The sequence below is a fragment of the Schistocerca piceifrons genome, chromosome 4, assembly GCF_021461385.2.
Source record: "Schistocerca piceifrons isolate TAMUIC-IGC-003096 chromosome 4, iqSchPice1.1, whole genome shotgun sequence".
In the NCBI taxonomy this organism is placed as follows: domain Eukaryota; kingdom Metazoa; phylum Arthropoda; class Insecta; order Orthoptera; family Acrididae; genus Schistocerca; species Schistocerca piceifrons.
Window position 1 is genome coordinate 533,461,200 of NC_060141.1, and position 25,129 is coordinate 533,486,328.

Consider the following 25,129-nt stretch of genomic DNA (forward strand, 5'->3'; position numbering starts at 1 on the left):
GCGAATGAAAGAGAAGAAAGGCTAACTGAGTGCTGTAATAAACTTCATCTAATAATAGCTAATACTCTATGGATTGTAAGGGGTACCCAGGAGCAGATACAGACTCAGATCACAATGTAGTAGTGATGTATAGTAGGCTGAAGTTTAAGAGATTAGTCAGGAAGAATCAATACACAAAGAAGCGGGATGCAGAAATATTAAGGAATGACGAGATACATTTGAAGTTCTCTAAGGCTATAGATAGAGCAATAAGAAATAGATCAGTAGGCAGTACATTTGAAGAGTAATGGACAACTCTAAAAAGGGCCGTCACAGAAGTTGGAAAGAAAAGCATAGGCACAAAGAATGCAAAGAGACGATGGGTAACAGAAAAATACTTCAACTGATCGATGAAAGAAGGAAGTACAAAAATGTTCAGGATATTTGAGGAATGCAGAAGTAAAAGACACTGAGGAATGAAATAAATAGCAAGTGCAGGGAAGCTAAATCGAAATGGCTGCATGAAAAATGTGAAGATATCTAAAAAGAAATGATTGTCGGAAGGACAGAGTCAGCAGATAGAAAATTCAAAACAACCTTCGCTGAAATTAAAAGCAAGGGTGGTAGTATTGAGAGTGCAACGGGAATTTCACTGTTAAATGAAAAGGGGAGAACAGATAGGTGGAAAGAGTACTCTGAAGGCCTCTATGAGGGAAAAGATTTGTCCGATGTGATGCAAAAAGAAACAAAGTTGATTTAGAAGAGATAGGGAATCCTGTATTAGAATCAGAATCAGAAAGAGCTTTGGGATACTTAAGATCAAATAAGGCAGAAGGAATAGATAACATTCCATCAGAATTTCTAAAACAGTTGGGCGAAGAAGCAATAAAACGATTATTCACGTCAGTGTGTGGAATGTATGAGTCTTGCGATATACCATCTGAATTTCGGAAAAATGTCATCCACACAATTTCTAAAACTGCAAGAGCTGACAAGTGCGAGAATTATCGCACAATCATCTTAACAGCTCATGCATCCAAATTGACGAGAAGAATAATATTCCGAGAAAAATCGGGGTAAGCCATAGAAAGAGACAATACGTACAAGAGGCAAGAGGGAATAAAGTGGACGACGAAGAACGAAGTTCCCGGATTAAAAAGGGTGTTAGAGAGAGATTTAGTGTTTCGCCCCTACTGTTCAATCAGAACATCGAGGAAGCAATGATGGAAATAAAAGAAAGGTTCAGGAGTGGAATTAAAATTCCAGGTGAAAGGATATCAATGATAAGATTCACTGATGACGTTGCTATTCTGAGTAAAGTGAAGAAGAATTACATGATGTGCTGAATGGAATGAACATTCTAATCAGTAGAGAATAGATTCAGAGGAAATCTAAGAAAGACGAAAGTAATGAGAAGCAGCAGAAATGAGAACAGCGAGAAACTTAACATCTCGATTGATGGTCACGAAACAGATGAAGTTAAGGATTTCTACTACCCAGGCAGCAAAATAACCTTGACGCCGGAGAAAGGAGGACATAACAAACAGACTAGCAGTGACAAAAACGATTCCTAGTCAAGAGAAGTGTACTATTATCAAACATAGTCCATAATTTGCGGAAGGAATCTCTGAGACTGTACGTTTGTAGCACAGAATTGTGTGGAAGTGAAACAAGGACTGTTGGAAAACTCGAAAACAAGACAATCGAAGTAGTTGAGATGTGTTGTTGCTAAAGATTATTAAAAATAAGGTGGACTGATAAGCAAAGAAGTAAAGAGATTTTCCAGGGAATCGGCGAGGAAAGGAAAGTATGAAAAACACTTATGGGGTGGGACGGTAGGACATCTTGTAAGACATCAGGGAATAACATCCACGCTACTAGAGGGAGCTGTAGAGGGTAAAAATGTAGAGGAAGACCTGAGATACATCCAGCGGTGAATAATTGAGCACGGTGGGGCAAGTGCTACTTTGAGATGAGGTTGGCACAGGATAGGAATTCGTGGCGAGCCGTATCCAACAAGTCGGATGACAGATGAAAAAAAATCTTCAGTTCTATATGAGGTATGCACGCCCTCCTCGTGAGCTCTGGACGGTGCAGCTAGCGCTGGCTCCTACGACGACGCCCGGCTCTGACCCAGCGGCGAAGGCGAGGCCACGGCCAGTTGCGACAGTTACGCTTCGCAGCTGAGGAGCACGCCAGGGGCCGGCCCCGCTGCTCTTCATCTACACCTACATCTGCATCTATATGAGTACTCTGCAATTCACATTTAAGTGCTTGGCAGAGGGTTCATCGAACCACAATCATACTATCTCTCTACCATTCCACTCCCGAACAGCGCGCGGGAAAAGCGAACACCTAAACCTTTCTGCTTGAGCTCTGATTTCTCTTATTTTATTTTGGTGATCATTCCTACCTATGTAGGTTGGGCTCAACAAAATATTTTCGCATTCGGAAGAGAAAGTTGGTGACTGAAATTTCGTAAATAGATCTTGCCGCGACGAAAAACGTCTTTGCTTTAATGACTTCCATCCCAACTCGCGTATCATATCTGCCACACTCTCTCCCCTATTACGAGATAATACAAAACGAGCTGCCTTTTTTTGCACCCTTTCGATGTCCTCCGTCAATCCCACCTGGTAAGGATCCCACACCGCGCAGAAATATTCTAACAGAGGACGAACGAGTGTAGTGTAAGCTGTCTCCTTAGTGGACTTGTTGCATCTTCTAAGTGTCCTGCCTTCCCCACAATATTATCTATGTGGTCTTTCCAACTGAAGTTGTTCGTAATTTTAACACCCAGGTACTTAGTTGAATTGACAGCCTTGAGAATTGTACTATTTATCGAGTAATCGAAATCCAACGGATTTCTTTTGGAACTCATGTGGATAACCTCACAATTTTCCTTATTTAGCGTCAACTGCCACCTGCCGCACCATACAGCAATCTTTTCTAAATCGCTTTGCAACTGATACTGATCTTCGGATGACCTTACTAGACGGTAAATTACAGCATCATCTACGAACAACCTAAGAGAACTGCTCAGATTGTCACCCAGGTCATTTATATAGATCAGGAACAGCAGAGGTCCCAGGACGCTTCCCTGGGGAATACCTGATATCACTTCAGTTTTACTCGATGATTTGCCGTCTATTACTACGAACTGCGACCTTCCTGACAGGAAATCACGAATCCAGTCGCACAACTGAGACGATACCCCATAGGCCCGCAGCTTGATTAGAAGTCGCTTGTAAGGAACGGTATCAAAAGCTTTCCGGAAATCTAGAAATACGGAATCAACTTGAGATCCCCTGTCGATAGCGGCCACTACTTCGCGCGAATAAAGAGCTAACTGCGTTGCACAAGAACGATGTTTTCTGAAACCATGCTGATTACGTATCAATAGATCGTTCCCTTCGAGGTGATTCATAATGTTTGAATACAATATATGCTCCAAAACCCTACTGCAAAGCGACATCAATGATATAGGCCTGTAGTTCGATGGATTACTCCTACTACCCTTCTTAAACACTGGTGCGACCTGCGCAATTTTCCAATCTGTAGGTACAGATCTATCGGTGAGCGAGCGGTTGTATATGATTGCTAAGTAGGGAGCTATTGTATCAGCGTAATCTGAAAGGAACCTAATCGGTATACAATCTGGACCTGAAGACTTACCCGTATCAAGCGATTTGAGTTGCTTCGCAACCCCTAAGGTATCTACTTCTAAGAAACTCATGCTAGCTGCTGTTCATGTTTCAAATTCTGAAATATTCCATTCGTCTTCCCTGGTGAAGGAATTTGGGAAAACTGCGTTCAATAACTCCACTTTAGCGGCACGGTCGTCGGTAACAGTACCATCGGCACTGCGCAGCTAAGGCATTGACTGCGTCTTGCCGCTTGTGTACTTTACATACGACCAGAATTTCTTCGGATTTTCTACCAAATTTCGAGACAATGCTTCTTTGTGGAACCTATTAAAGGCATCTCTAATTGAAGTCCGTGCCAAATTTCGCGCGTCTGTAAATTTTAGCCAATCTTCGGGATTTCGCGTTCTTCTGAACTTCGCATGCTTTTTCTGTCGCCTCTGCAACAGCGTTCGGACCTGTTTTGTGTACCATTGGGGATCAGTTCCATCTCTTACCAATTTATGAGGTATGAATCTCTCAATTGCTGTTGCTACTATATCTTTGAATTGGAGCTACATCTCGTCTACATTTGCATAGTCAGTTCGGAAGGAATGGAGATTGTCTCTTAGGAAGGCTTCTAGTGACACTTTATCCGCTTTTTTAAATAAAATTATTTTGCGTTTGTTTCTGGTGGATTTGGAAGAAACGGTATTGAGCCTAGCTACAACGACCTTGTGATCACTAATCCCTGTATCAGTCATGATGCTCTCTGTTAGCTCTGGGTTGTTTGTGGCTAAGAGGTCAAGTGTGTTTTCGCAACCATTTACAATTCGCGTGGGTTCGTGGACTAACTGCTCGAAATGATTTTCGGAGAAAGCATTTAGGACAATCTTGGAAGATGTTTTCTGCCTACCACCGGTTTTGAAGAAGTATTTTTGCCAACATATCGAGGGAAGGTTGAAGTCCCCACCAACTATAACTGTATGAGTTGGGTATTTATTTGTTACGAGACTCAGATTTTCTCTGACCTGTTCAGTAACTATATCATCGGAGTCTGGGGATCGGTAGAAGGAGCCAATTATTAACTTAGTTCGGCTGTTAAGTATAACCTCCAACCATACCAATTCGCACGGAGTATCTACTTCGACTTCACTACAAGATAAACCACTACTGACAGACACAAACACTCCACCATTAATTCTGCCTAATCTATCTTTCCTGAACACCGTCTGAGACTTCGTAAGAATTTCTGCAGAACTCATTTCAGGCTTTAGCCAGCTTTGTGTACCTATAACGATTTCAGCTTCTGTGCTTTCTATTAGCGCTTGAAGCTCAGGGACTTTCCCAGCACAACTACAACAATTTACAACTACAATTCCGACTGTTCCTTGATCCAAGCACGTCCTGTATTTGCCATGCACCCTTTGAGATTGCAGCCCACCCCGTACTTTCCCGAGGCCTTCTAACCTAGAAAAACCGCCCAGTCCACGCCACACAGCCTCCGCTACCCGTGTAGCCGTCAGCTGAGTGTAGTGAACTCCTGACCTATTCAGCGGAACCCGAAACCCCACCACCCTATGGCGCAAGTCAAGGAATCTGCAGCCAACACGCTCGCAAAACCGTCTGAACCTCTGATTCAGACCCTCCACCCGGCTATGTACCAAAGGTCCGCAGTCGGTTCTGTCAACGATGCTGCAGATGGTGAGCTCTGCCTTCATCTCGTAAGCAAGACCGGCAGTCTTCACCAAATCAGATAGCCGCTGGAATCCAGACAGTTCTCAGATCCAAAGCGACACACGTCATTAGTGCCGACATGTGCCACCACCTGCAGCTGGCTGCACCCTGTGCTCTTCATGGCATCCGGAAGGACCCTTTCCACTTCAGGAATTACTCCACCCGGAATGCACATGGAGTGCACAATGGATTTCTTCCCCTCCTTAGTCGCCATTTCCCCAAGGGGCCCCATTACGCGCGTAACATTTGAGCTCCCAACTACCAATAAGCCCACCCTCTGCGATTGCCCGGACCTTGAAGGCTGAGAATCATCCTCTGAAACAGGGTAGGCAGCTGCATCTGGCTCAGCCAGAGACAGTGCCTGAATCCTGTTTGTCAGACGCACCGGGGAGGCTTTCTGATCAGCCTCCGGGGACGTCTTTCGCAGCCTGACACACCTTAGAACGACCTCCCAATCAACCACAGGCGAGGGCTCAGCGCCACTGCGGGCAGCAACAGGGGCCACCACAGCGGCAGACCGATCCGGGGACAGACGGGACGAGGTTGACATCCCCCTGATACCCAAGTTCGGCTCACCACAGTGGTGCCCATTGGCAAGCTGCACGACCGAAGTCAGCGCCGCTTGCAGCTGTGAGCGAAGGGATGCCAACTCGGTCCTCATCCGAACACAGCACTCACAGTCTTCGCTCCTCTGTGGTCGAAAAAAAAAAATGTTCAAATGTTTGCGAAATCTTATGGAACGTAGCTGCTAAGGTCGTCAGTCTCTAAGCTTACACACTACTTAACCTAAATTATTCTAAGGGCAAACACACACACCCATGCCCGAGGGAGGACTCGAACCTTTGCCGGGACCTGTGGCGGAGACAGCAGGTCGGACAGGCGGCGGAGATCGTCATAACGCTGTGACGCCAAGTCCCTCTCTGCGCCTCATTGTCACCAGCAACAGACACAGGCAGCGAGCTGGCGGCGATGTGGCACCAAGTCTCTGGAGGGATCGAATGCGGTGGCAGAAGCAACCTTGTCTCGAACCGGCTGCTGCTGCTGGCGCTGCCACTCATCTCGCTGTCTACCTCTGCTCCCGTGTCTTAATGCGACTACTGAGCGATGACCCAGTACCAGAACTGAATGACGTCCTTTCCTCAAATTCAGCCTCGTTTTATGTCCATTTGTTTCTCTAAAACCTGGTCTCTAGTCACATCGCCCATATGAAAGAGATTCGCTTGAGTGTGGTGGTCACGACTAGATAACTATCCTGTCCTCGCTTCGCGGCTCACTTGCGCATCTGTTATTGTGCCCTTCGTGTTAACGTAGCGTGGCTGACAGCCAGCACTGTTACTGCAGTAACCGTGGCAGCCTCCATGCTACTTTCAGCCACTGACACTTTAACCTAAAATAGTGGATAGTGTCACTATAACTTGCTGACTGAAGCAACGAAGCCGCGCGGGATTAGCCGAGCGGTCTTAGGCGCTGCAGTCATGGACTGTGCCGCTGGTCCCGGCGGACGTTCGAGCCCTCCCTCGGGCATGAGTGTGTGTGTTTGTCCTTAGGATAATTTAGGTTAAGTAGTGTGTCAGCTTAGGGACTGATGACCTTAGCAGAAAAGTCCCATAAGATTTTACACACATTTGAACATTTGAAGCCACGAAAGAAATTTGTACTAAATTGGAATTCCAACCTGAGTCTCCTGCCCACTAGACAAATGTGCTAATCACCACGTCACCCTGGCACAGCGGCTTTTCAATACTGCACAGGCTTCCCTAACACAATTTCCTCCGCACACCAAATTCGCATTCTCCCTTCAGCCATCTTGATACTCCCCCTACATTCAAAGAATATTACACAGGTTCAGCGACAGTGTTGGAATAGTACGTCAGCACTGAACGAAACGTGAGATCCTGCCTGAAACCCAGGCATAGGTGCATTGATCAAATGTAAATATTCAGTTCAGAGACCTTTCCAAGTCTCATACATTCGTAATGCATGTCTGCAAACTGAGGGAACAATGAAACTTTGTGGCAAAGCCAGTATTCGAACATGGGTCTTATGGTCACTAGGCCACTGTACTAGGTCAGCGTGGAGTAGTGATTGGTGCATCTGCCCAGAGAACCGGATACCTGGGTTCGAGTCTCGTCTTGGTACAAATTTTCATTGATCTCCTTCGTCCGCATACATACATAACAGATATTTACAAGTTGGAAAGGTCTCTGATATCATGTAGTTCCATTTCATTAAATATAGCTGAAAATTTATTACCGATTGTAGTCTAAACATCTGTTCATTGAAATCATTTTTTTTTTCTACTTTGGACTTTTTGTTTGTAAATGGCCTCAATTCGGGCGAAACTGTATAGAGTGTTTGATATTAGTAGAGTATTTACCGTTGCTGTACATACATATGTGTGTCATGTAGCTTCTGACATTCTTATAATGTGAGAATACGGTGTGGTTAGCTGCACCCATGATATCCTTAGGTTTATGTTACAAATGTTCAAGACAGGAAAACATTGTAAGAAAGGCCATTAGGTAGCACACAACTCCCGTTACTGAAACTGACACCTTCCAAAAATCAGTGGCTATGTGAAATAAATACGCTGCACAAAAGACATAAAGTGTTAAGTTGTAGCTGCCACACGCTGCTGCTGCTGCCGTGTCGAACGCCGTACAGTGCAAGGAAGTGAGGCACATGGTCACTCTTGCACTTACAGTAGGCAGCCGTTATTGGTGCTGCCCGAGGCTGCGTGAATATTGCTGAGGTGTCCGACGGCGTCTGCAGATATTACTATTGGTCTCCCCGAGGCTTTGTGGCGACGCTGCAATGGCTATCTCCAATAAAGTTCCGATATGGAAATTCCGCTACCGTTAATAATATTATCGCTGGAATAGGTCTTCGTAAAGCACTGCAGGCGTCAAGAATAAGTACCAGCACCTATGAGCTTGAAGGTACAACGCATAAAATGAATACAGCTATGCCGCCTACTACTAAATGTATCTACCTTACCAGGGATTATGGTGACACTCTTAAGAATTGCCCTGAACAGCGCTACTTGAAGCGTCCCCTTAGAACAATTATACATGACTGTCCTTAAACTGACGCACAATATTTTTAGCGCAACGCAATCTGACTTTCAAAAATCCCTACAAAAGAATGGCCCTGACTAACATTAACCTATACCTTTCACAAATCACTTACCTCACAAAAATCTTCGTTACTCGAACTACTGCAATACAGCGAGCGCCACTACTGCCAGCTAAATAAAAGATTCAATCTACGGAAGGCACTAACTACTGATAGGCATAGTTAGCAAATGAAAGATTTTAATAGAGAACAAACAATGTATTTACCTTAATAGTGTTGAAAAATCATAATATACATAGCAGTTCATGACATCCAGTCTTACAAATTTCAAAACTCCGCCATTTCTCTCCCCAGATCCACCACTGCTGGTGGTTCACCTCCAACTGCGCAACGCTACGCGCTGTTCACATCCAGCTGCCCAACACTACAATGGCAGTCAACAATACAAACTAGCCACAGACTGCACACAGCACAGCCAGCGATTTTCATACAGAGCGCTACGTAACATTGCCAATACGAAAACATAAACAGCCTACTTACATAGCCCCCACGCTCCACACAAAAAATTTTACAAATTGTTTTGGGCAGTGGCCAATAATGATTTGATAAAATTTTTCATAATTACAATAACAAAGATATCAAATGCACACACTTGTCGATACAATGTTGGTCAAAAGCTAAAATTTTCTCACAGTCCATAAAGACAGTCCTGATCATTCATCACAGTAAAATTGCAGTGTTTTTCTCAAAGTCTGAGCAGTAAAAGAAAATGCACACTGAAGTAGTGGATTTCCATGCAGTCTTGAAGAAGTAGTGTTGTCCTTCCAACGGAAAGACAGTGCTGATTCTCGACATGCAGACAGGTAATGGGCCACAACAGAGCAAACCCACAGCAGAGTCATTCGAAGTTTTGAAGAATATTGGTAGGTAGGTCATCACAGAGTAGACCCACTGTAGTCCTGGTAGACATTACGGTATTGGTGGGCAACCAGAGATGCAGACCCACTGCAGTCCTTGTAGAAATAATGGTTCTGGTGAGTCAGCAAAGGTGTAGACCCACTGTAGTCCTTGTAGAAATAATGGTATTGGTGGGTCATCAAAGATGCAGACCCACTGTAGTCCATGTAGAGATGGCCAGCAGCCATCCCTTGTGACTGTGCAGGTGCATAATCACCATTGAAGAGTCTAGCAGATAATATAGCAAGTCCATAACCACCACATGTGCACTCACAAAGTTTTTGGAATTGTCGTTAGAACCAGCAATGCTGTTACCCAGTCCCTCGCTGAATTATTAACACACATGCAAACACTAACAGTCCCTACTTCTCACAATATTGTCCATATACTATGACCAACAGAAACGTCTGCAGTGAAATGTAACTTACAAGTTACTTAATTTGATGAACTGGTATCAATTACAATTTTATAACATAAGAATACAATAACAAAGGTACAAAATACACTCCTGGACATGGAAAAAAGAACACATTGACACCGGTGTGTCAGACCCACCATACTTGCTCCGGACACTGCGAGAGGGCTGTACAAGCAATGATCACACGCACGGCACAGTGGACACACCAGGAACCGCGGTGTTGGCCGTCAAATGGCGCTAACTGCGCAGCATTTGTGAACCGCCGCCGTCAGTGTCAGCCAGTTTGCCGTGGCATACGGAGCTCCATCGCAGTCTTTAACACTGGTAGCATGCCGCGACAGCGTGGACGTGAACCGTATGTGCAGTTGACGGACTTTGAGCGAGGGCGTATAGTGGGCATGCGGGAGGCTGGGTGGACGTACCGCCGAATTGCTCAACACGTGGTGCGTGAGGTCTCCACAGTACATCGATGTTGTCGACAGTGGTCGGCGGAAGGTGCACGTGCCCGTCGACCTGGGATCGGACAGCAGCGACGCACGGATGCACGCCAAGACCGTAGGATCCTATGCAGTGCCGTAGGGGACCGCACCGCCACTTCCCAGCAAATTAGGGACACTGTTGCTCCTGGGGTATCGGCGAGGACCATTCGCAACCGTCTCCATGAAGCTGGGCTACGGTCCCGCACACCGTTAGGCCGTCTTCCGCTCACGCCCCAACATCGTGCAGTCCGCCTCCAGTGGTGTCGCGACATGCGTGAATGGAGGGACAAATGGAGACGTGTCGTCTTCAGCGATGAGAGTCGCTTCTGCCTTGGTGCCAATGATGGTCGTATGCGTGTTTGGCGCCGTGCAGGTGAGCGCCACAATCAGGACTGCATACGACCGAGGCACACAGGGCCAACACCCAGCATCATGGTGTGGGGAGCGATCTCCTGCACTGGCCGTACACCACTGGTGATCGTCGAGGGGACACTGAATAATGCACGGTACATCCAAACCGTCATCGAACCCATCGTTCTACCATTCCTAGACCGGCAAGGGAATTTGCTGTTCCAAGAGGACAATGCACGTCCGCATGTATCCCGTGCCACCCAACGTGCTCTATAAGGTGTGAGTCAACTACCCTGGCCAGCAAGATCTCCGGATCTGTCCCCCCTTGAGCATGTTTGGGACTGGATGAAGCGTCGTCTCACGTGGTCTGCCCGTCCAGCACGAACGCTGGTCCAACTGAGGCGCCAGGTGGAAATGATGTGGCAAGCCGTTCTACAGGACTACATCCAGCATCTCTACGATCGTCTCCATGGGAGAATAGCAGCCTGCATTGCTGCGAAAGGTGGATATACACTGTACTAGTGCCGACATTGTGCATGCTCTGTTGCCTGTGTCTATGTGCCTGTGGTTCTGTCAGTGTGATCATGTGAGGTATCTGACCCCAGGAATGTGTCAATAAAGTTTCCCCTTCCTGGGACAATGAATTCACGGTGTTCTTATTTCAATTTCCAGGAGTGTACATCATTAAAGAACATAATAGTACAGATAAATTTGTAGTAGTACAGGCTTTACAAAAGAATAGAAATAAACAGATACATCAGTGTTACAGGAATTATGATGTAAGTGAATATATAAAATAATGAGAATAGTTTTTGAAACATTAATGTCACACATGAGCATTACAACAGAACAGAATAAATGATGTCTAAACATCTTTACAAAGAAAATAACATATTATCAGAAAAATTCTACAACATAACTCTTATTAGCTAAACACATAAAGACAGGAAAAACACAAATATACAAGAGTACACAAACACATAGCAGAATAACACAGGGGGAAAGGACAGGGTTTGTTTTCAGTGTAACATTTGGTACTGCAGTATTTTGCCAAAAAAAAACCTTTTTTGGTTGGAGATCCCCCTTCGTTCATCATTATTCCCAAAAAGTCCTATCTATACCTGCTTTCTGTACTTTTTTCATATAACTTCTCAATGCATTTGTTCCTATTCATCGCAACTCATTCGCTTATATAGTCTACACCCTCTTAAGCTAACTTAAATCTACTGAGCTCAGATGCTAAACTAAGGGACGAGGCAATGCAGCAGCATAAAACAATTAATACAAACAGCAATGAAAAAAAATGGAAATTGTGAAAGCAAGCTGCAGTAAATCTAAATTACCAAGCAATGATACATTACAACTAATATGAGCCAATGTGCAGCAACAAGAAAAATAAATCAGTAGTAAAACTAGCTTAACAGAGTAATACAAAGTGAAATATAGTAGCACTATGCCTGGCAAACAGCAGCAGCAAATGCAATAACTTATATCTGAACACGACATAGCTCAAGCAGAAAAAATATTACACTAAAGACAACAATGCAGACAAGGGAAATGTATATTCACATCTTAATGTCTATGTAATTAAAGTGGTGCACCATAAGAAGTTATTCTACCAAAAAAATTACCAAGTAGTTGAAAAGAAAATTCCGTATGCAATTCCTGTGACTGGAAATGTCTTTTTATGCTCCTTCATTTTTTTGAATAGATCATAAAATTATTTACTGAATCTGTAGGCATAAAATATTTATATTAGTACATCTATTAAATTTTAATTTAATCAATGCTGCAGTGCAGCTAGAAACTAGATAATAAACGAAATGAGCAAATATATATATATATATATATAAAGCAACATATGAACGTCATTCACTAGGCAAATGTCGTCTCCAAAGGCAGAAAATATCTCTCAACTAGAAAGACAATAGATGTAAAATGTTTCTCAACGTCTCATTAGGCATTTTAGTAAATATCATAAATTAAGAGCTCCACAGTGTAATCATATGTTTTCAAGTTCGAGCGGGTCGTTTTTGCGATGTTTTCTAGAAAGGAATGTCAATAGTGAGGTTAATGGTCTCTTTTTTATTTCTCCACCTAATGGCTTTTTCTTCAGGCAGGTGGCACTGCTAGGCGCTCACGACGCATTACGTGAAGGTCACTTAACTTTGTTACCGAAATATTTACGACAGCAGTGACAGTCTCATTTAAAAATTTCACAGCTCCAGAATTTGCGTTGCAAATATGTAGAAAAAAATCCTATAAATATAACAATGTCCAAAAATATTTTCGTTGGCATTGTTATACATTCACACATTTACACATTTCATAATTCTTAAAGTACGATTCTTGATTTCCAACATCCTTTCCCACAAATCCAGAGTCCCTAACCACTATTCATTATTCCTTACCTTATTACACATATACATATTTGTCGACACTTCTTCAATATTTCATCTTAATAAATTCGTAGCGTAATCAAATTCCTCATATAGCATCAGCTTATTGATCATAAACATACCGCAACAGTGTAATACACATCGTCATCATAACATCATGACACCTCAGTCAAATCTCAAAAACGTCGTAGCTTTCTGCAATAATGATAAAACCTATAAAAAATCCTCTGCTCATTTCAATAGTGTCATCTACCTCAAACGTACTTTAAAAATCGTGATCCCATACCAAATATATCATTCAAAGCTCTCATAATATCACAATGGGTCCGAAAAAATATGAACAGTTCACAAAGTACAGACAAAATACAATTTCGTAAGTGTGAAGTTATCCAACGGTGTAATTACGTAAACATCTGTCACTGCTGTAGTAAAAAAGTTTGTCTCTCTCAGTTAAATGATCAGATAGCTGTGTAATTATGTGTTAGAGAAATATGGTACCGATGTGTAAAGTTGTATAAGCAAATACCATATTAGCTAGGGCTCCTTGTGCTTGCCAAACACATGGTACACAAAGTAAACGTGTACCCCCCTGAGGGTTAATGTAATTACACCCTCAGGTGTTGCAGATTACAGCAATGAAATGAAATGTATCACGAAAACCTTTGTATCATTGTACTTCAAACATCTTTAAAAATAAATGATTTAAGTGCAAAATTATACAGATTACAGCAATGAAATGAAATGTATCACGAAAACCTTTGTATCATTGTACTTCAAACATCTTTAAAAATAAATGATTTAAGTGCAAAATTAATCACTCAAATACGTGTCCTGTAGCGCTAAATGTGCGTCTTGTTGTAAGATAATCTCTGTGGAAGTCTCGTAGTTATCGTCTTCCGAAAGCTAAGTTCTGTAGAAGTCAATGTACTTACCTCATGATAAACAAAAGTGAAATGCTTTGCGTATAGATATCTTAGTTATTACGCTTATTGCCGTGATGAAGAAAGTACTGTGCTGTAACGTATTGTTGTGCTACAGAAGAGGCTGTCTCATTGTAGCTATACCACAAAAGTTACAACTAAAACGTGTTTTATTTTCCAGAATAATTCGGAAAAACTGTGCAGATATGAAACAGAAACACCGCAAAAGCAACATAGTAAATTGTCACTCATTAGTAGCGTCGTGATACAATCGTGTAGCTGTCACATAAACTAACCACTGTTTCATCTGGTATCTCACAGAAAGTACTTTAAATCCAGAATGTATTTTCAAGTATACCAAAATGTTGCATTAAAATCTCAATAGCAGTACCAGTATATGTTCTAAGTATGTAAGCCTTACTATAACACTGTGTCGTCTGTTCACAATAACAATGCATTCATAATTTCTGTTTAAATAAGTTCTCTTCGTTCTTGACTGGATATTTAACTTCAAACATTGTTGCATGTTAACAGATTCTAAGTCTGACAATGCATACTAGAAATGTGAAGTGAAAAGTTTTATGGCAAAGACAAAGTTAAAAAACAGATTATCTTTCAATAAACGGTTTTACATGTTAAATGTGGTGCAATCCTTTACTCTTCATAGTACTCACAGTTTGAACTTGAATGCAATTATCATGCGGTATACATCGGTAAAGAATACTGGAATTTTTGTCAAGGTTAGCGTCTATGTTAATTTTCGCTGAGCCAGCCGGGGCACGTGGCTGCGTGCGGTGCGAGTCATTGTCTGTCTCTTTGTTGGCGCGCGTCGTTATTGGGATTAGGAGACCTAACTTCTACAAATTCACCTTGTCGAGAGGGCCCTGCCCTGTTTGAAGCTCGCTGGTTCTGATGCAATTCAGGTCTGTCGTTAGGATTATATCGTCTGTCGTCATGTCGATAGTTCCTGTAGTTTCTTTCTTGTCGGTTAAGTGGTGGAGAATTTCTCCCTGATTCATCACTGCACTGTGGACCATTGCGTCTGAAGTTATTGTGTCTCCTGTGATATTAATAGTTCTGGTTGCCATATTGTCTGTTTCTATGATTGTCTCTGTCATATTCATTACTACGGAAATGCGATCCTTCTCTGTAACTATTACTCTGCCAGTCATAGGGGCGGTGTCTGTTTTGGTCACGATTTGTGTTGTGAGAGTAGCCTTGTCGTGTCCAGTGATTATTTCTTTCATCGCGGAATTGCGACGGATATGACCCGTAATTGCTGTGTTCCTGTTTTCGCCTTCCGCAATTGTCAGTGTCATTTTCCAATTCTTGCAACAGTCCCTGAAAAGCTTCAATGTCGTCTTTGCAACGTCCTGCCAAAATAATATGTCGTAAATGTTCAGGTAATTTGATTAAGCAAATGCAGATGAGTTCTGAGGGGCTGTATGGGTTTGACAGGTGCCGATTCTTGTGCAACATGTCTTCAAAACGTTTCACAAGACTGGAAAATTCAGATTGTTCGAAATGTTTCATCATTATGATGCTATGTTTTACTCGGTCTTGTGTAGCTTGAGACCAATATGCTGAGCGGAAGGCATGGTAAAATTCTCCTTCACTGTGACAATCGTGAATGACCGATCACATTCTTACAGCTGGTTCATTCTCTGTGGATGAATGTCGTTGCCAGAATTCTTAAATGTTTTGATTTTACATGTAGTAATGAACAGCTTATAGTCAAAATCATCATGTCGGCGAGTCACATGTCGGTCATTGTTACGTAGTTTCGGCGGTTCCATCTCAAAATTCGGTGGGCCTTGCCAATTTCTTTCATAATTTCCGAAGTGTCCTGTGTTATTTTTTTGTGGTTGTTCCGTATTTCTAAGTCCTTCTTCCCGTGGTGAAGCGCGAGTGTCCTCTGAAATATGTATTTTTTGTATTACTTGTGTCAGCTGATCTTGTACTTCCCGGATTTCTCTTTGGTGTTGCGTATTAATTTGATTCTGATTTTGTTTGAATTTCCTAATTTGTTCGCACTCTTCTGTGTCATTAAAGACTACCGGTTTCATTCAGATTATCATCTACCTTCGTAGATAAATTATTTAGCTAATCCGAAAGTTCAACTACTTTCTCTGATAATGAACTAATTTCCTCCATGTGTCTTTATACTGTGTCCTTTAAGTTTTCCTGAGTTTTTGCAAGTTACGTAACCACCGAATCGGTAGATGCAACTGAGTCAATTTTAGCTTGCAAGATCTCATGATTTTCATTAACAATAATTTGCAGTTTTTTTATGGCTGCTTCACGATTCTGTAATGCATTTTCATGCCGCGATAAAATAGGTTGAAAATGCTCACGAATTTGTGTTTTTACGTCGTTACAGACTTTTTGACATTTCGATTCGATTTTATGTAACTCAGTAGTTAAATCTTCACGTGTTTGTTCAAGCGTGGTGTGAAGATTTTGTTCCATTGCATCTAACTGTTGCTGTGTTTGTGTCTGGTGTTGTTCCATTGTGTCTAACTTTTGAAGCTTTTGCTGTGTTTGTCTCTGATTTTGTTCCATTGTGTCTAACTTTTGAAGCTTTTGTCCCATTTGTTGCATTAATTGTAATAACAATGCACTGGTGTATGAAACATGTTCCTGAGTGCTTTTCGGCAGTGAATTTGCACCGGCAACATTCACATTTTGTCAAGCGGAAAATGTGTCTTGACTCATTTGAGAAAACGGCGAGAACCCAAAACCTGAGTCTACAGTATTTGCAATATTGTGTTCTGTCATTCCCGATTCCTGAGGCGAGCTGTTGCCGACTGATCCATCGATAATGCTTCCCTGTTCACTAATTGTTGCACTGCCTACACCATTATTTGCAGCCCGCTCCATTTCCTTATGCACAATTACCAAATTACTACTTTGAACATTAGTTAATTCATTACATGGTGGCGCTAACACACAGCTTTCGTCTTCACTGTCATTTCTCAGTTTATTTTGGAGACAAGTATTACGTTTTTCACACGCCATTATTGTCACAATATTTCACACGACAACACAGAAAAACACAATTTGAAGAGCAAAAATAAGAGAACACATTGACATAGCACTGAAATTAATATCTAGTTAATTCAAGCGCAGCTGCGAAATACTTGGAGCAAATCTACGTGCATGCCACAACTGCTTTACTGTACAACAATGAAAAACTACAACTACAAAGGAAATTCTCTCTATAATTACGCGCTAGCAATAAACAATAGTTACACTAATTACACAAGCTACAAGAAAAAATCAGAAGATTCCAGTGAGGTATCCTCTGCTAGGGGTCGACATACGAAACATCCCCTTAGAACAATTATACATGACTATTCTTAAACTGACACACAATATTTTTAGCGCAACGCAATCTGACTTTCAAAAATCCCTACAAAAGAATGGCCTTGACTAACATTAGCCTATACCTTTCACAAATCACTTACCTCACAAAAATCTTCGTTACTCGAACTACTGCAATACAGCGAGCGCCACTACTGCCAGCTAAATAAAAGATTCAAACTACGGATAGCACCAACTACTGATAAGCATAGTTAGCAAATGAAAGATATTAATAGAGAACAAACAATGTATTTACCTTAATAGTGTTGAAAAATCATAATATACATAGCAGTTCATGACATCCAATCTTACGAATTTCAAAACTCCGCCATTTCTCTCCCCAGATCCACCACTGCTGGCGGTTCACCTCCAACTGTGCAACGCTACGCGCTGTTTACATCCAGCTGCCCAACACTACAATGGCAGACAACAATGCAAACTAGCCACAGACTGCACACAGCACAGCCAGTGATTTTCATACAGAGCGCTACGTAACGTTGCCAATACGAAAACATACACAGCCTACTTACATACTCTTTAACGTGGACGCTTTCTTAACTGTGCAATGTACAGGAAAATATAACACAATAACGATTCGTATGGTTAGTGGAGCGAAGGTATATAAAGTGTTGCTATTTTTTTACCTGCACTTGTCTATTTTGAGATAAATGTACGTGCACTTTCCGCCCGTTTTATTAGACCGCTGTTCTTAAGATTATTCACAAATAAGTAGAACGACTTGAAATACTGGTTTCGAGGGAGCGCAGCAGAGCGCGAAATGCATTTTACGGATGTTACCATTATGTGGATATAAAGTATCTTGGCTTGACTTTATTACACTGAATTATTGGTGGAACCAATTTTGCACTAATATATCACAGATTGAGCAATAAATCAAAGAGACGGAACTGAAAATTGGATGATGCTAGACGACAAAAGTCCCACATGTAGTCAAAAAAATATTCTCCAGCTGTATAGAATCAATCGAAATATCACATGTAGTACGATGAATTGGTTGGGTCATTAAAAATGTGCTTTGCTGATGTGAAACTGTGCATTCCATCGCATTTCCGGTATCCAACTAAGCAGTATAAAACCAAACACCGTCCTAACAGGGCTTTAAGGCCCAACGTCCACTGACCGGAAGGTGTATCATCCTAAGATCATAGGCGTCGCCAGATGTAGTGGTCAGCACACTACACTCTTGACCATTGTCAGTTTTCGTGATCGATGTAGCTACTTCTCAATCGCGTAGCTCTTCAGTTAGTATCACAGGAGTTGAGTCTACTCAGCTTCCCAACAGCACTCAGCAGTCCCGGATGGTAACCTGTCCAAGTGCTAGCTTAACGCCGGTGATGATGGGAACCGATGGTACCACTGCGGAAAGGCAGTTGGCAACTATGCGATATAACTCGAAATGTATTTTAAATTTGTTTTAAGAGTGTGGCGTCGATATCTTGGTCAGCGGAGTCATAAATTGTCGGGATTTGAATATTCTGGTACGTCTGTAGCCTTTCGTGGACAAATAGAATATTCCAAAAATTAATATAGGTTACAGACCGAGTCGTGCTGTTAAGCCAACGTTTCGGCCACCACTGCTTGTGGCTTTGATCAGGGTATGTAATGATAGACACTGCCGAACTTAACGTGAAGTTACACATTGTAACGTTGATCCCTTTAAAAAGATGATGCAGTCAAAACGTCAGAAAAATTGTTTGAAAGTTATACCATGATTAGTTTTATTTTTCAAGTATGTGCGTATTCCCCAGACCTAATTCATATTCCACATGAGAACGTTTGATATTGTGGAAGCAAATGGCCACCACGAAGGTCAGCAGTAGGAGATCTCGCTGCTTACAGCTGGACATTATCTTGATGAAATGTAAGCCCCAGATGGCTTGCTATGAAGGGAAACACAAGGGGTGCAGAATATCGTCGACGTACTGCTGTGATGTAAGAGTTCCGCCAATGACAACCAAAGAAATGCTGCTATGAAATGGAATGGCTCTTCAGACCATCACTCTTGGCGTCGATCAGGTCGGGATCCCACCACAGTCTGGGGTGACCCCAGGCAGCACTCATTACTAAAGACATTTCTACCACAGTCAATAATATTCCAGGTCGAAGATGTGCCTGGAGATGCCCAGGGCAGCGGTGGGATACCAACTTGTATATCGACCGCTGTATGGCCAGACAACCAAGAATGGTGGTCTAGAGTGCCATTTCTTTTCGTAGCAGTACCTCTTTCGTTGTCATCCGCGGAACCCTCACAGCATGGCGGTATTCTATGACCCGTTTGGTTGCCCTTCATGGAAAGATAACCTGTATTTACGTTCCAGCAAGACAATTTGCTCGAGCACACGACGACTCTTCGTGATTACCAACCCAACCTCAGCCAGCAAGATCTGCAGGCCTCTAGCCAACTGAGAAGGTTTGGAGCATTTTGGTCAGCGACCTCCAACCATATCGATGTTTTGATGATCTAACGTTCCAAGTTCACATAATATGACATATCATCTCCCAGAAGGACGTCCAACAACTCGGTCAATGAATACCAAGCTGAATAACTGCTAGTATAAGGGCCCGAGGGACCAACGCGTTAATGACTTACTCTTTCGCTTCAGTAGGTCATCCAACTTCTCCGAAGCTGTAATCATTTATTTGTCTGTACTTGTACATCACGTCTACAGATCTCCATCCCATTCGGCTGATTCCTTCATGGTGCGCCTTTTCTCTCTTTTTTTTTTTTTTTTGACTTACAGTATATTTGCAACTTATTGCTTAAGTAAATGTATGTCTTCCCATGTCTGTATCTGGCGATTCGAAATGATCAAAAACTCTGTTACCGTTACAGACCTCTTTGTTACATTTTGTGGTTTCCTATTGTTGCCGACTTCTTCTCTCTTATTTGGTATTCGTCTCACAAAGGTATATTTCTTATCTCGATTTTTTTTCAACGTATTTGCTGTCCGCAGATATATTTCCTTCGTAATATGTCAGCGGGTCACTTAAGACCAAGCAACGCACACTGTAAGTGCAGATAAATGCGGACGAGTACATTTGCTCGAGGAAGTCTTCAATAGGGCAAGAGGAAATAGACTACTAGCTGGTTGATGTCCAAATTGTCCAAAAGCGGCATGTTGCACCCGGGAACTCATTTATTGTGCTAACATCAATGTAACATGATAACTTTTCGTGATGCCTGCTAAGAGTAGTTATGCCTTAAGTCAGATTATTTACATTACCTCGATTTTGCGGAAGAATGGAATCCAACTGCTTGGACCTATGCACACTGTTCTATTTGATGAAATTATCGATAAGATCCTTGACAAGTAGTTCATACAATATAGAGGACGCGTATTCCATTGCAATAACGCTTTCTGTAAACTTGAGTTCCTTAGCACTGGCATACGAACTGAATCCATCATGCAAGTATTACAGTTCATACAGCAGAAAAGGGTCTTCTACTAGGTAGACAGTCATATACGTCATTTTTTCATCCCGGAATTTGTCCCTGATTGATTGATGAAGTTCTCTTTGAGCAGCACGTTAAGGACAAAACACATTAAGATCTAGTCAGTGGGAGGGTCTGACGGTCAATGTGTCACGTGGCATCACGCATATGACTACGTAGATTTTCGTATGCAACACATATTTTTCGCGTGGTAAATTATTTTTCTAATCAGAACAAGGAAAACCGGGTAGGTGCGAGTAAGACTGTTCTGTACAAACATAATTACGTGTACATAAAAATATTCTGTTGGTAAATGGCCTGGTGCAAGTCTTTCTGCTGGACGGCACTCCCTCGACTAGCTTGTTCTCAACTCACCCCCGTCATTCAACGAGGGAAAGGGGACGTACAATTTGGCTGTCATCGGGACGTATGTGTCCCACTATAGGTTTTCAGAGAAAAAATTGGAATTCGTTGTACATTATTGCTAAGTATCACTGTCCCACTGCTATGGGGAAGTCTACTAATGGTTACCAGAATTCTTTTAACTACAGATTGCTGCTATAGATTGTGTCGTCGTCAAGTTTCATTGTTAGAACTTGTGTCTGTATTGTCAAATGACTCTGAACACTATGGGACTTAACTTCTGAGGTCATCAGTCCCCTAGAACGTAGAACTACTTATACCTAACTAACATACAGACATCACACACATCCATGACCGAGGCAGGATCCGAACCTGCGACCGTAGTGGTCGCTCGGCTCCAGACCTTAGCGCCTAGAACCGCACGGCCACTCCGGCCGGCTCTCTGTATTGTCTCAACGACTTTGTTCGTACCTGCACATAGGCAACGCAGTTGATGGCCGGTGTGGCCGTGCGGTTCTAGGCGTTTCAGTTTGGAACCTCGTTACCGCTACGGTCGCAGGTTCGAATCCTGCCTCGGGCATGATTGTGTGTGATGTCCTTAGGTTGGTTAGGTTTAAGTAGTTCTAAGTTCTAGGGGACTGATGACCTCAGAAGTTAAGTCCCATAGTGCTCAGAGCCATTTTTTTTAGCAACACAGTTACCAGATTCGTAAAGCAGATTGCCTTCGCAACTTCCCCCGCATATGGTGTCAACTACTTGCAATCACGAACTTAGTTTTACCACATCGCAAACGAAGCACACGCCTCGACATCATTCCCCAATGGAGAAAGACTGGAGCATTATGGACAGAGCCCTTCGACTAGCTCGGGATTTTGACGATCTAACGTGTCAAGTGCACTTAATTTGCCACTATAACCATTACGTGGACATTCAATTCCTATACCAATCAGTGCCAAGCCAAACGATTGCTTGAATAAGGGCCAGAGATGGGCCAACGCGTTATTGACTTGCTCAATTTGCGAAGCTCCTTCTTCTGAATATATCATTCAGTTTTTCTGAAATTGTAATAATTTTTTGGTCTCTGTATGTACATCACATCTTCGGATTTTCTTCCCATTCGCATATTTCCTTAGTGGTGCATCGTTTTCTTCTTTTCTTTATTTGTGGTGTCCATTTTCAGCACTGTCTTGTACTTAGTTATATAGATATTTCTTGGCATGCCTATTCCCTGCTGGTCTGTTTCCAGGAAGAAGACGATGCTGAGGGCCTGGTGAGCGAGGAGGAGCCAGTGACAGCTGCCACGCCCGCTCCAGCGGCGCTCCTGGCGCTGCTGATCAACCGCCTGGGTCTGGTTGCGTCGACAGCCACCTGTGTCGCCGCTCTCTCCGTCAGACTCATGGCTTAAATCTCTACTCCCTGCCGAATACTCACGACTCATGTGGATATATGTGGACGGCGACTACCTTCCCAAAATAATTCTTCACTTACGGACATGTCGTAAAATGAAGTGTGCTTCCATTCCGTCCAATGTGAAGGATCTCTCTTCAGGTCTGACCTGCAACTGCCTTGCTTTTGGCGAGCCTTACGTTGCTGAGCAGGTCGTTGAAGCAATAGCTCGACACTTACGCTTCAGACCAGTCATCAACAAATAACTACGGCTACCACATGAGAGGGCCAGTACCTTTTGAACTGTCGAAGAGGGCCAGTATCTATTGAACTGTGGAAGAAAGGGAGGGGTGGCAATCTGAATGTGAATTTGCTTTAGTTTAAATGGTCAAGTGGCTCTGTGGGAGAAGGACTGTACTCAAAAAAACTTAACTGTTGTCGAGTGCCCGTTCCGTAGAGCGATTCAACGCCCCTGACATGATTGGAACTTCATGTACTCAGTGCATCAGCAACGAGAAATTCGGTCTCCTGTCAACTTTCCGTCACTGTGGACTTCTGCATCGCTTTTGTTGTTTTTCGCCTATCACAGCATCCTTTACGTTTGGCTATTGTTATTAGTGACGCACAGAAATTATTCTGTTGTCCTAGAAATCTGAATATCTTACTGGGACAGCTTTCTTTCGCTGCCATAAAGAACGCCTTACAGGTTTGTAGCGTTATGGTACCACAGTTCTTTTCATGTTACAGTTTTGGCCGCAAGCTGGAAGCCGTAGAGATAATCTTGGGCCTACAATGCATAAAAAAGTGAAAATTATGAACAAAGCACAGTGTTAATCCATGGAGTTGTTACTTTCATTACTTGATAATCACAAGGACATTAGAGACTGCCACGCCATCTCACCTAGTCAGAGCGGTGTATTTCACAGCGAAAATGAAAATAAAAAAAAATTGAAAAAGGTAATTAAGTGAATCTAATGTAATTCCTCCTTTGTTCCAAAATTTTTTGTGTTCCGCCTATTACATTTGGGCCTCTATATGAGACAGGTCTTTAATCTTCATATTATTTTTAAATATGTGAGAAAATGTACCACCATAGCTGTATCTTGATAATGTCTTTATTGCCTCACATGACTGGTTTCGGTGGCACATTAACGTCATTCTCAGACGCCATCACTGCTAAAAGAGTATTACATTTCCATGGTGCATTTATTGTGGAGCCCTGAAACTAGTACATGCGGGCATTGTAGACAACACGATGTGGACTAGAGACCCCTGAGGAAAAAAATGGTGCAAATGGCTCTGAGCACTGTGCGACTTAACTTCTGAGGTCATCAGTCGCCTAGAACTTAGAACTAATTAAACCTAACTAACCTAAGGGCGTCACACACATCCATGCCCGAGGCAGGATTCGAACCTGCGACCCCGTAGCGGTCGCTCGGCTCCAGACTGTAGCGCCTAGAATCGCACGGCCACTCCGGGCGGCAACTCCTGAGGAAAGAGAGCCTATGTGTACTAGTAAAAGGCACTCCACAATAAATGCGCCAAGGAAAAGTAATACCTTTTAGGCAGTGATGGAACCTGACGACGGGCGGTAATGTACCGCCGCAACTAATCGTATGAGATAATTAAGACAGTCTCAATATAAAGCTGTGGCGGTACTTTTCCTCACATATATCATCAGTTGACGTCTCTCATCCACTCAGTAGGAAGGACATCCATAAATTATTTTTATATGTTTCTCGTGCTTTATTCGCAGAGCTGCAAATTTAATCGTATTCCGTACAGAGACAAATTTAACTGTGGACTCACATACGCCAAAAAAGAAGAGTATACGAAAATATGTTTACTGTGCGTTCATTCTTGTTTCGTAAATATTTGTGTTTATTACTGCACTTTTTAGATAAAACGAGTCGCTTTGTCACTTAAGTTATGTGAATCTATAGCTATCGAAACACCGAAGCGATTTAAGAGTCAGCAACTATTCAATATGGCAATGTGATCTGACGGTATTACATTTCAAACACAATTTCTAGGCTAGCTGTATTAGACAGTATCAGTGGTACCCCATAAGAAAACTTGTTACACTTAGTGAGAATAACCTCTAACCCAGTTTACACGTCGAATATCGCTTTTCATCATGACTATGTTGAATACGTGACGAGGAAATCTGTAGATTTGATGTTGAGACAAATAAATAATTACAGTTTCAGATAAAATGAATGATTTAATCAAGAGAAAGACCTACACAAATTGAGAAAGTTAATCGAAGTCAATAAAGCATTGGTCCACACCTGGCTCTTATGAAAGCTGTTATTCAGCTTCGCATTGATTGATAGCGTTGCTCGATGTCCACCTGCCTGATATCATGCCAAATTGTGTCCAATTGGAGCGTTAGATAGTCAAAATCTCCACCTGGTCGGGGGGCCCTTCCAAAAATGCTACAAACGTTCTCAATTGGGGAGACATCCGGCGACCTTGCTAGCCATTATTGGGATTGGATAGCTCGAACGCAAGCAGTTGAAGCTCCAGACAAGTCTTCGCCGTGGATTGCCTTCAGTGAAAAATTCCGGCTCGAAATGAGCACGATTCTTTCGCGGCAGGAGGCAATTTCCGTTAAAATCTTCT

The 25,129-nt window shown here is 42.6% G+C and overlaps 1 protein-coding gene across 1 annotated transcript in view; it reads left to right on the forward strand.

Annotated features, from left to right (window-relative positions):
* The window catches only part of LOC124795525 (neuronal acetylcholine receptor subunit beta-3-like), a 144,098-nt gene extending 120,643 nt beyond the window's left edge, over positions 1 to 23,455 (forward strand). The window contains exon 9 of the mRNA XM_047259596.1: positions 22,365 to 23,455. Coding sequence (XP_047115552.1) covers positions 22,365 to 22,523 — 159 coding nt within the window. The 3' untranslated portion in view covers positions 22,524 to 23,455. The remainder of the gene's footprint in view (positions 1 to 22,364) is intronic.
* The last annotated feature ends 1,674 nt before the right edge of the window (positions 23,456 to 25,129 follow it).